This window comes from Pristiophorus japonicus, chromosome 13 (assembly GCF_044704955.1).
Source record: "Pristiophorus japonicus isolate sPriJap1 chromosome 13, sPriJap1.hap1, whole genome shotgun sequence".
NCBI classification, from domain to species: domain Eukaryota; kingdom Metazoa; phylum Chordata; class Chondrichthyes; family Pristiophoridae; genus Pristiophorus; species Pristiophorus japonicus.
In genome coordinates, this window is record NC_091989.1 from 74,258,918 (window position 1) to 74,271,824 (window position 12,907).

Genomic DNA, 12,907 nt, shown 5'->3' on the forward strand with positions numbered 1-12,907 from the left:
TGGGGCCCCAGCACAGAACCTTGCGGTACCCCACTAGTCACTGCCTGCCATTCTGAAAAGTACCCATTTACTCCTACTCTTTGCTTCCTGTCTGACAACCAGTTCTCAATCCATGTCAGTACACTACCCCCAATCCCATGTGCTTTAACTTTGCACATCAATCTCTTGTGTGGGACCTTGTCGAACGCCTTCTGAAAGTCCAAATATACCACATCAACTGGTTCTCCCTTATCCACTCTACTGGAAACATCCTCAAAAAATTCCAGAAGATTTGTCAAGCATGATTTCCCTTTCACAAATCCATGCTGACTTGGACCTATCATGTCACCTCTTTCCAAATGCACTGCTATGACATCCTTAATAATTGATTCCATCATTTTACCCACTACCGATGTCAGGCTGACCGGTCTATAATTCCCTGTTTTCTCTCTCCCTCCTTTTTTAAAAAGTGGGGTTACATTGGCTACCCTCCACTCCATAGGAACTGATCCAGAGTCAATGGAATGTTGGAAAATGACTGTCAACGCATCCACTATTTCCAAGGCCACCTCCTTAAGTACTCTGGGATGCAGTCCATCAGGCCCTGGGGATTTATCGGCCTTCAATCCCATCAATTTCCCCAACACAATTTCCCGGCTAATAAGGATTTCCCTCAGTTCCTCCTCCTTACTAGACCCCTTTTATAACCGGAAGGTTGTTCATGTCCTCCTTTGTGAATACCGAACCAAAGTACTTGTTCAATTGGTCCGCCATTTCTTTGTTCCCCGTTATGACTTCCCCTGATTCTGACTGCAGGGGACCTACGTTTGTCTTTACTAACCTTTTTCTCTTTACATATCTATAGAAACTTTTGCAATCCGTCTTAATGTTCCCTGCAAGCTTCTTCTCATACTCCATTTTCCCTGCCCTAATCAAACCCTTTGTCCTCCTCTGCTGAGTTCTAAATTTCTCCCAGTCCCCAGGTTCGCTGCTATTTCTGGCCAATTTGTATGCCACTTCCTTGGCTTTAATACTATCCCTGATTTCCCTTGATAGCCACGGTTGAGCCACCTTCCCTTTTTTATTTCTATGCCAGACAGGAATGTACAATTGTTGTAGTTCATCCATGCGGTCTCTAAATGTCTGCCATTGCCCATCCACAGTCAACCCCTTAAGTATCATTCGCCAATCCATCCCAGCCAATTCACGCCTCATACCTTCAAAGTTAGCCTTCTTTAAGTTCTGGACCATGGTCTCTGCATTAACTGTTTCATTCTCCATCCCAATGCAGAATTCCACCATATTATGGTCACTCTTCCCCAAGGGGCCTCGCACAACGAGATTGCTAATTAATCCTCTCTCATTACATAACACCCAGTCTAAGATGGCCTCCCCCCTAGTTGGTTCCTCGACATATTGGTCTAAAAAACCATCCCTTATGCACTCCAGAAAATCCTCCTCCACCGTATTGCTTCCAGTTTGGTTAGCCCAATCTATGTGCATATTAAAGTCACCCATTATAACTGCTGCACCTTTATTGCACGCACCCCTAATTTCCTGTTTGATGCCCTCCCCAACATCACTACTACTGTTTGGAGGTCTGTACACAACTCCCACTAATGTTTTTTGCCCTTTGGTGTTCTGCAGCTCTCCCCATATAGATTCCACATCATCCAAGCTAATGTCCTTCCTAACTATTGCCTTAATCTCCTCCTTAACCAGCAATGCTACCCCACCTCCTTTTCCTTTTATTCTATCCTTCCTGAATGTTGAATACCCCTGGATGTTGAGTTCCCAGCCCTGCTCATCCTGGAGCCACGTCTCCGTAATCCCAATCACATCATATTAGGTGATGGGATTAATCTTCGCCTTGTTTACATCTTTCAAGGGTAACAATGTCATCTTTCTCTTTCTGGTTGTTGTCCAACATTCACAATTTCAGCCTGTCTTTTCAGTAAATACAACACCCATACCTTCAGAACAAAGATTAAACTGTTGTCTTCCTTCAGCTATAGTTTTATGAAGGTCGTGAAGGGCGCTGTATAAATCTTAAGTCATTCATTCATTCGGCACATTGTGTCCGTGCCGCCCGACAAAGATCTATCCAGCCGACTCCCACTTTCCAGCTCTTGGACAATAGCCTTGTAGGTTATGCCACTTCAAGTGCGTATCCAAGTACTTTTTAAATGTGTTGAAGGTTTGTGCCTCTACCACTCTTTCAGGCAGTGAAAAAAAATTCCTCTCATACCCCCTCTAAACCTCCTATAAAAGAGTATACCACTACAACTTCCAGCGCATGCCTTTCCAAGTTTCCGACGATTTTGAAGTGGGCATCATCAAAACCCAGGTCGCTGTTTGGAGCGTGGGCAGGAACATCGGCAGGGCACAGGTACAGCAAAGGAGCAGGAAGGTCGGGGCAGATGAGCAGCAAGAGATCGTGGCGAAGGTGCGGCGAGTGATTGAGGCAGAGGAACGATGGGAAATCGTGGCTGAGATTCGGCGACTGATCATGGCGGAGGTTCGGCAAATGTTTGGTGCGGAGATGCGGTGAGAGATCGTGGCGGAGGTGCGGCAAATGCGTGTAAGGGGGCCAGAAGAGCCGAGGACCCAGCCCACACTGCGATGTGTGTGCACTAGGTCTGTGCAGCAGAGCAGGTCTCCAGTCGTCTTGGTTAACCCTTACCACTGGATAAAGGCCTAGCTCTGTCAAGCCTGTGTGGTGACTGATGTGCAACGGTCACCACATGTTAAAAAAAATCCATGCACAGGCATCTTCCACCCTTCAATTGGAGTTCAGGACTGCAATATCGGGTCCTTCATTGAAACATCTGTGAACTCATCCCTTTTGGTGCGAAAGCAAGTCATCCTCGATACAAGGGACCGCCTATGATAGTTTTATGACACACTGTTCACACTGTTACAGCATCTTCACACTGTTGGAGGCTAAAGTTGCCAAATGTTGACCAAACCGAGAGCATTTCCTTGCACTATTCTGCGACTTCATGCTTTGAGCGGTTTGGTTTTCCCTCTCTTGCCAGTCACTATGTCATAGGGTAGATTCTGTTGGGCCTCGGGGTTATTAATCTCGACTATTAAGGTTCTTCTTTAAAATAAAATCGTGCCAGTTCTGCATTATGAAGGGTACAGTTTGTTTTCACAAGCTAAAAATGATGTAGCGGGCAATGTTCCCACGACGCTGCGCGGTCATGTAGTTTTCTGCAAGGACCCACGCCAGCCGCTTATCGGCTTTCCCACTATAGATGCCGCACATACGCAAACATTTGAGTGGGCCGTGCATTAGGGGAGGCAGGCGGCACAGCTTACGGGGGACTTTGGTATCTCTTAAACATCGTACACTTTTTGCCAAGAGTTTATTTAGGTATGAGCACAAAATGTACCAACATCAATGTTGAGGTAACACCTCAAAGACCAGACCTCGTCCGGGTGAAATGCGTCCGCGCTGTCTCAGTTGCTTTTCAACCGAGACCACCTCTGGTTCTTCGCTCGAGTCCAGTCTGTAAAGTCCTGTCCCCTCAGTACAGATTCACACGAGGCATGTAGTGAAGTCAAGGTCACTCTGGACCTGCACCTTTATTTCACAGCTCTGGAATGCTGCACTTGCCTGAGACCTGTCCTTATATACCTGTCTCTTGCAAGTGCACCCCTGGTGGTAAGGTATGCTGGTGGTTACAGGTCATATCTTATTACAGTCATGTATAGCATGTTAGGATACAGTTATATATAATAATGTAAGATACATGACACAGTCGGGTAGGTCTTAATTCAACATCAGGTTTTTATTTCTCGAGCATATGCACGGGCGAGGTATGGTTGTCTACCACCGCCTTCTCAATCAAATACAATTCTGCCACCAGTTATATATGGATTACATTGTGTTTCGTGTGCATATAGATATTGCCTTTAAGTTAATAAATTTATGGTGCACACAATGGCTTTGATAGTCCGTGAGCTCCGTAATCAGGGGTCTATTAGCTGGTTTCCCTGCACAATGAAAGTCTCCCTCCCATTCTTATCACGAGTTGTATTATCTGTCCTTCCTGTCTGTGCATTTCTCCTTTTCTAAGCTTTTCCTAACTGCCTCGTTCATTTAATTGTAATGTGTTTAGCAGCTGGTTTCTCCACACACGGCGAAGGTTGAACAGGTTCCAACTAGTTCTGTAGTTTAGTTCCACTCCACTTGTTGACTGAGGTGGAGCATGGCAGCGAAGAAGATTGAGAAGAGGGTTGGGGCGATGACTCAGCCCTGTTTGACCCCGGTCCGGATGTGGATTGGGTCTGTAATGGATCCGTTGGTAAGGATCACGGCCTGCATGTCATCGTGGAGCAGGCGGAGGATGGTGAAGATCCTTTGGGGGCATCCGAAACGGAGGAGAACACTCCAGAGACCCTGGCGGTTGACCGTGTCAAAGGCCTTTGTAAGTTTGTAAGTCGAAGAAGGACATGTATAAGGGCTGGTGCTGTTCCCTGCATTTTTCCTGCAGCTGTCGCGTTGTAAAAATCATGTCAGTTGTGCCCCGTAGGGGACGAAATCCGCACTGTGATTCCGGGAGGAGCTCCTCAGCCACAGGGAGAAGACGGTTGAGGAGGACTCTAGCGACTACTTTCCCAGTGGCCGATAGCAGGGAGATTCCTCTGTAGTTGCCGCAGTTGGACTTGTCCCCTTTTTTAAAGATGGTCACGATCACTGCATTGCTGAGATCCCCCGGTATTCATCCAAGACCACCCCAACCTCTGTCGTCGAGCTACAGTACGTGGACGACACCTGCATCTGCGCATAAACAGAGGCTGAACTCCAAGTCATAGTCAACGTATTTACTGAGCATAGGCCTTACGCGAATCATCAGTAAGACAAAGGACCTCCACCAGCCTGTCCTCGCCGCACAGCACTGCCCCCCAAGTCATCAAGATCCACGGCGCAGCCCTGGACAATGTGGACCATTTCCCATATCACAAGAGCCTCTTATCAACAAGAGCAGGCATTGATGACGACATTCGACACCGCCTCCAGTGTAGCCTTTGGCCGCCTGAGGAAAATAGTGTTTGAAGGCAGGCCCTCAAATCTGACACCAAGCTCATGGTCTACAGAGCTGTAGTAATACCCGCCCTTCTGTATGGCTCAGAGACATGGACCATGTACAGTAGACGCCTCAAGTCACTGGAGAAATACCACCAACGATGTCTCCACAAGATCCTACAAATCCCCTGGGAGGACAGATGCACCAACGTTGGCGTCCTCGGCCAGGCCAACATCCCCATCATTGAAGCACTGACCACACTTGATCAGCTCCACTGGGCAGGCCACATAGTTCGCATGCCAGACACGAGACTCCCAAAGCAAGCGCTCTACTCTGAACTCTTTCACGGCAAACGAGCCAAAGGTGGGCAGAGGAAACATTACAAGGATACCCTCAAAGCCTCCCTGATAAAGTGCAACATCCCCACTGACACCTGGGAGTCCCTGGCCAAAGACCGCCCTAAGTGGAGGAAGTGCATCCGGGAGGGCGCTGAGCACCTAGAGTCTCATCGCCGAGAGCATTCAGAAATCAAGCGCAGGCAGCAGAAAGAGCGTGCGGCAAACCTGTCCAACCCATCCTTTCCCTCAACGACTATCTGTCCCACCTGTGACGGGGACTGCGGATCTCATATTGGACTGTTCAGCCACCTAAGGACTCATTCCAAGAGTCGAAGTAAGTCTTCCTCGATTCCGAGGGACTGCCGATGATGATGATGATGATGATGATTTGATTGATTGATGATCTCTACACAATCACTGAAGATCACTTCGCAAGCTTTTCTCTGCTGTACCTGTGGATCCTTCCCTGCTGACCAGTCTGTTTTCAAAAGACTTATTTACCTAAGCCATTCTTTTAATCTGCCTTTGAGTCTTACATTTAGCTTACTTGACATCTTTTCCTATCATTCTCTGATTAAAGCTATGCACCCACTAATTCTTACCCTAACAATCAAGAAGACAGACAGACTCACATTTAGTGTCCCACTTCACAAAGGATCGGATTAGGCGATGGTCCGTCCAGCAGTCGTCAGCTCCTGTCATGGCGCGGGTGATGCGCACATCCTTGCGATCCTTGGCTCGGATGATGACATAGTCGAGCAGGTGCCAGTGTTTGGAGCGAGGGTGTTGCCACGATGCCTTGTATTTGTCCCTCTGGCGGAACAGGGTGTTGGTGATGAGTTCGTGTTCTAGACATTTTGTCAGGAGTAGGGTGTCGTCGGAGTTGGATTTCCCGACCCGCTCTCTGCCAATCACGCCTCTCCAGACGGCTGTGTCTTTGCCGACCCTGGCATTAAAAACCAGAGGAAGAACGCCGCCTTCATGGAGTCGGCTTCGCTGTCAAAAATGAACTGGTCGGCTGCCTCAAAGACTCCCCTGTGGGGTTAACAAAAGCCTGCCACAAAGGATAATCATGAGAGGAATGACTAGTTGATGGGATTTTGGTGGAGGTTGGAGGAATGTTGGTCAGTACACTGGGAGAACTCCCTGCTCCTCTTCGCATAGTGCAATTGAAGTTAACAAACTACTGATCCACTGGAAGAGGTGGAATGAAGTCTCGGTTGAGATCGACAATGCAGAGCACTCTTAGTCCTACAGTACAGTGTCAGCTTAGATTTTGTAGGTCTTGAACTTGGAACTTTTTAATTTGGTGAAATGCATACTACCAACTGAGCCCAGCTGGTGCAAACACAATCTGTAGGTTCTAGTGTTGCGTTGCGTTGCGTTGCAGGTTGCTGACACTTTGAATATGACGCAGAGAAATCAGCCGTTGAAGACAGCATAGCTCCAAAGTAAAAGAAAGAAATACTTGCATTTATATAACACCTTTCACGACCACCGGACGTCTCAAAGTGCTTTACAGCCAATTAAGTACTTTTGGAGTGTAGTCACTGTTGTAATTAGGAAACGTGGCCGCCAATTTGTGCGCAACAAACTCCCATAAACAGTAATGTGATAATGACCAGATAATCTGTTTTTGTCATGTTGATTGAGGGATAAATATTAACCAGGACACTGGGGATAACTCCCCTGCTCTTCTTTGAAATAGTGTCATGGGATCTTTTACATCCACCTGAGAGAGCAGACGAGGCCTCGGTTTAACATCTCATCTGAAAGACGGCACCTGCAACTGTGCAGCACTCCCTCAGCACTGCACTGGCGTGTCGGCCTAGATTTATGTGCTTAAGTTCCTGAAGTGGAACCTTGAACCCACAACCTTCTGACTCAGAGGCAAGTGTGCTACCCACTGAGTCAAAGCTGATACCGTGGACCTTTTTCAGATTCCTGACCCTTTCAGTGCATTGCCATCCTATTTTATATTCTCCCCTTTGCAAGCTTCTAAGGCAGCGTGATCCATGATCCACAGTAGGTGCCAGGCTAAAGTAACTTGAGACGTTGTGGGGAGTTGAGAAAGGAAATTTTACTTGCAGTATTGCTCCCTGGTATGTCCAAAGCTGCCAATTGCCCAGTTGTTCAATGTACTCACTTACTCTTCCTGTGTTATTTGATGCCCAGGTTGTTCCCTTAGCTAGTCTAATTGTGAAGGAGAGCCTAACCGATGATGACGTCCTCAACTGTCAAAAAACTATCTACAACTTAGTAGATATGGAAAGAAAAAATGATCACTTACCCATTTCCACAGTTGGCACCAGAGGCAAAGGATCCAAAAGGTAAAATGTTTTCTTACGAACTGATAATTGTTGAATACAGAAGTATTGCAGTTAGTCAAAAGCTTCAATGTCCTGTATCTGAATATGGCATCTTTTGTTTTTTAACATTTTCTACTATTTTTGTAACTTATATAAAGTTTGTATTTATGTAGCTCCTTGTCACATTTCTCTGATGTATTCAAATTAATTTGAAGTGCAACTTGACTTGTGTAAATAACATAGCGCCCGTTTTTGCATACAGCAGGAGATCCCATAAACAGTGGTGGTACTTGAGGGAGGACCAACATACCTGGAGAGATTACCTGCTCTTTGAATAGTACCATGGGATCATTAATGTCCACCAGTACCAGTGAGATGGGGAATCCTTCCAAAAGATCGCACCTCAATAAGAACATAAGAAATAGGAGCAAGAGTAGGCCATACGACCCTCGAGCCTGCTCCGCCACTTAATACGATCATGGCTGATCCAATCATGGACTCAGCTCCACTTCCCTGTCCGCTCCCCATAACCCCTTATCCCCTTATCGGTTAACATAGAAACATAGAAAATAGGTGCAGGAGTGGGCCATTCGGCCCTTCTAGCCTGCACCGCCATTCAATGAGTTCATGGCCGAACATTCAACTTCAGTACCCCATTCCTGCTTTCTCGCCATACCCCTTGATCCCCCTAGTAGTAAGGACCTCATCTAACTCCTTTTTGAATATATTTAGTGAATTGGCCTCAACAACTTTCTGTGGTAGAGAATTCCACAGGTTCACCACTCTCTGGGTGAAGAAGTTCCTCCGCATCTCGGTCCTAAATGGCTTACCCCTTATCCTTAGACTGTGACCTCTGGTTCTGGACTTCCCCAACATTGGGAACATTCTTCCTGCGTCTAACCCCGTCAGAATTTTAAATGTTTCTATGAGGTCCCCTCATTCTTCTGAACTCCAGTGAATACAAGCCCAGTTGATCCAGTCTTTCTTGATAGGTCAGTCCCGCCATCCCGGGAATCAGTCTGGTGAACCTTCGCTGCACTCCCTCAATAGCAAGAATGTCCTTCCTCAGGTTAGGAGACCAAAACTGTACACAATACTCCAGGTGTGGCCTCACCAATGCCCTGTACAACTGTAGCAACACCTCCCTGCCCCTGTACTCAAATCCCCTTGCTATGAAGGCCAACATGCCATTTGCTTTCTTAACCGCCTGCTGCACCTGCATGCCAACCTTCAATGACTGTCTATTTCTGTCTTAAATTTATTCAATGTCCCAGCTTCCACAGCTCTGTGAGGCAGCAAATTCCAAGATTTTACAACCCTCCTGAGAGAAGAAATTTCTCCTCATCTCAGTTTTAAATGGGCGGCCCCTTATTCTAAGATTATGCCCTCTAGTTATAGTCTCCCCTATCAGTGGATACATTGTCTCTGCATCCACCTTGTCAAGCCTCCTCATAATCTTATACGTTTCGATAAGATCACCTCTCATTCTTCTGAATTCCCATGAGTAGAGGCCCAACCTACTCAACCTTTCCTCATAAGTCAACTCCCTCATCTCTGGAATCAACCTCGTGAACCTTCTCTGAACTGCCTCCAAAACAAGTATATCCTTTTGTAAATATGGAAACCAAAACTGCACGCATTATTCCAGGTGTGGCCTCACCAATACCCTGTATAACTGTAGCAAGACTTCCCTGCTTTTATACTCCATCCCCTTTGCAATAAAGGCCAAGATTCCATTGGTCTTCCTGATCACTTGCTGTACCTGCATACTATCCTTTTTTGTTTCATGCACAAGTACCCCCAGGTCCTGCTGTACTGCAATCTTTCTCCATTCAAATAATAACTTGCTCTTTGATTTTTTTTTCTGCCAAAGTGCATGACCTCTCACTTTCCAACATTATACTCCATCTGCCAAATTTTTGCAGAGGGACCTGGAGGTCCTTGTGCATGAAACTCTTTTAGAAACAAGCATGAAGTCTCCACCGAGATTTGAACCAGGATTGCTAGATTCAGAGTCCAGAGTGCTCACCATTACACCATGGAATCAATCCCAAAAAGTTAGTTTGCAGGTGCAGCAGGTAATCAGGAAGGCGAATGGAATGTTGGCCTTCATTGCGAGAGGGATGGAATACAAAAGCAGGGAGGTCCTGCTGCAACTGTATAGGGTATTGGTGAGGCCGCACCTGGAGTACTGCGTGCAGTTTTGGTTACCTTACTTAAGGAAGGATATACTAGCTTTGGAGGGGGTGCAGAGACTCACTGGCTTGGTTACCTATAGTAGCTGTGAGTTTGTACATCACAATGGACCCATTCTTACCAGGGCTCAGCTCTCTCATCATTCTCGGGGGGAGGGGGGGGTGGGGGGGTTCGTGTTGGATTAAGCTTTTGTGCTTCTTTTAACCTATTGATTGTGTCTCTATTTTAGTGGGGTTTTTGTAAAGATACTAGATGTATACTTTCAATATCTCTTTGAAAAATCAGAGTTAGTATTGACACTACTGTGTCAGCCAATGAGCTGGATATGGGGCAGGACTTGCATCAAACTACCTATTTTACAGCAAACAGAGTTTCCTGATAAAAGTAGAATCATTTCTCCAGTAACATTCAGTGAGGATAGTTACATAATACAAATTATGTGTGTAAAATCTATCCCAGTTACCAACGGTGCCGTCTCTGGGTGTGGTTGATGGGAGAATTACCAAATCATCTCCATTCTGTCCTGGATTTTTGGTGTCACTCCAGTGCAGTGCTGAGGGAGTGCTGCACTGTTGGAGGTGCCATCTTTTAGATGGATGTAAAAGATCCCGTGGCACAATCTCTAAGAAGAGCAGGGGAGTTATCCCTGGTGTCCTGGGGCCAATATTTATCCCTCAATCAACATAACAAAAAAACAGATTATCTGGTCACTATCACATTGCTGTTTGTGGGAACTTGCTGTGCGCAAATTGGCTGATGCGTTTCCCACATTACAACAGTGACTACACTCCAAAAAGTACTTCATTGGCTGTAAAACGCATTGAGACGTCCGCTGGTCGTGAAAGGCGTTTTATAAATCCAAGTCTTTTTTCTTTCACTATATGCAACCTTTTTTTTAAAAAAAAAAAGTTACAAAAAATGGTAACTCCCTAAAGCAGTATATAGCTATGTAGTGCTGTTAGAAACGGTGTTATACGCCTCGACACAGGTGAGACACACAGCAGCACCTCTGGAGAGAGCTGGTGAAAGGCGGTGCACATGCAGTCTTTGCTGGGTTACCAATGTTCAACCGTAAAGTGAAAATACATTGACAGTGAGTCATAACACCACAGTGCACTGCCAGAATTAAATGGTGGCATTTTGATTTTTTTGTTTTGATAGAATCTTACAGAACGGAAGGAGGCCATTCGGCCCATCGTGCCTGTGCAGGCTCTTTGGCAAAGTTATCCAATTAGTCCCACTCCCCCGCTCTTGCCCCATAGCCTCCAATTTTTTCCCTTCAAGTTATTTATCCGATTTCCTTGAGTGTTGCTATTGATCTTGCTTCCACCGCCCTTTCAGGCAGTTCATTCCAGATCCCAACAACTCGCTGTGTAAAAAAAAAAACAATGTTTCCTCATGTCGCCTCTAGTTCTTTTGCCAGTTACCTTAAATCTATGTCCTCTGGCCAGTTTGTGATTTTGAACACCTCTATCAAATCTCATCTTAACCTTCTCTGCTCTAAGGAGAGCAATCCCAATTTCTCTAGACTCCACAGAACTGAAGTGTTCCCCCCCCAACCCCGGTACCATTCTGATCAATCTTCTCTGCTTGCCAGTAATAACTATAGTGTACTTCCAATTCTCTCCCTTGCAGAGATGAACAGTACCGGATAATGTGGAATGAGTTGGAAACATTAGTCAGAGCGCACTTAAACAATTCTGAGAAGCACCAGCGCGTGCTGGAATGTCTGCTGGCGTGCCGCAGCAAACCTCCCGAAGAGGAGGAACGCAAGAAGACCCGGAGGAAGAGAGAAGATAAAGAAGATAAATCGGAAAAGGTAGTGAAAGACTACGAGCCTGACAAATCCTGGCAAGATTCAGAGCGGTGAGTACAACCTCGTCCAAACGAAGAGGCCATTGGGGCCAATTAAGTAATGCTGTGTCTAAGGAAGGATGCTCCTGTTTTAAAGTACTCCGCTTCAATGAAGAAAGTCAATCTTTAAAAGAAAACTAATTGATGCCTTTTAAAAGGCTGCCGTTTTATTACTGACACCAAGGCCTCCGATTAGGATGTCCCTCCTTGCTTAACCACTCTAGCTACAGCAACTAGAGGGAACGCTTCCCCAGTGCCAGTAAACGGCATTACAGACTTCGCAGATGAACAGAATGAAGTGTAGAGGGCTACCCCTAGTTCAGCATCAATTGGCAATACCACTCCCATAAGGACGCTATGGGAGAAGAATGATTTCACTCTAGGGGCACTCTCTGCAAGCTGGGACGAATCATCATCATAGGCAATCCCTCGGAAGCAAGACTTGCTTTGACTCTAAAAGTGAGTTCTCGGGTGGCTGTACAGTCCAATACGGGAATTACAGTCTCTGTCATAGGTGAGACAGACAGTGGTTGAAGGAAAGGGTGTTTGGGGAGCCTGGTTTGCCGCACGCTCTTTCCGCTGTCTGCGCTTGGTTTCTGCATGCTCTCGGCGATGAGACTCTGGGTGCTCAGCGCCCTCCCGGATGCTCTTCCTCCACTTAGCGCGGTCTTGGGCTAGGGACTCCCAGGTGCCGGTGGGGATATTACACTTTATAAAGGGGGCTTTGGGGGTGTCCTGGAAACGTTTCCTCTGCCCACCTGGGGCTTGCTTGCCCGCTGACAGTGTAGACAAATCTTGCATGGTATGGCTGATTGGGAAAATGTATATGGTATAGTGAACCGGGAGATCGATGGCACCACTGATCGGGGCATCTATGGAATGGCTGATTGGGAGTACTTAATCCTGTCATTGCGTGCTAAAGACAAAAAGGTTGTTTTCTCCATTAAGAGTATCCCATACCCTTATTAATGACAACATTTGCTTACAGATCAAAATACAGCAGGATATATAGCTGCACTGTTGCTTACACTTGCACCATACAATAACAGCTCTTCTGGTCTACACTGCTCTTGGTCAGTAAGGCAGGATCTCCAGGATGTGCTGAGTTTGTAAATACAGTCCTTGCTACGTAAACGGCCCACATTTAAATCACAGTGGTTTAAATTGGACAAGTAGCGCAAACCACTTGCAATCA

General features: G+C 46.3%; 1 protein-coding gene across 3 annotated transcripts in view; it reads left to right on the top strand.

Moving 5' to 3' along the window:
* Nucleotides 1-12,907, top strand: part of ints13 (integrator complex subunit 13) — an 85,735-nt gene that overhangs the window by 66,480 nt on the left and 6,348 nt on the right. For all 3 annotated transcript variants that reach the window (XM_070897663.1, XM_070897665.1, XM_070897664.1), the window contains 2 exons: nucleotides 7,529-7,683; nucleotides 11,494-11,724. In XM_070897663.1, the coding sequence (XP_070753764.1) occupies nucleotides 7,529-7,683; nucleotides 11,494-11,724 (386 nt within the window). The remainder of the gene's footprint in view (nucleotides 1-7,528; nucleotides 7,684-11,493; nucleotides 11,725-12,907) is intronic.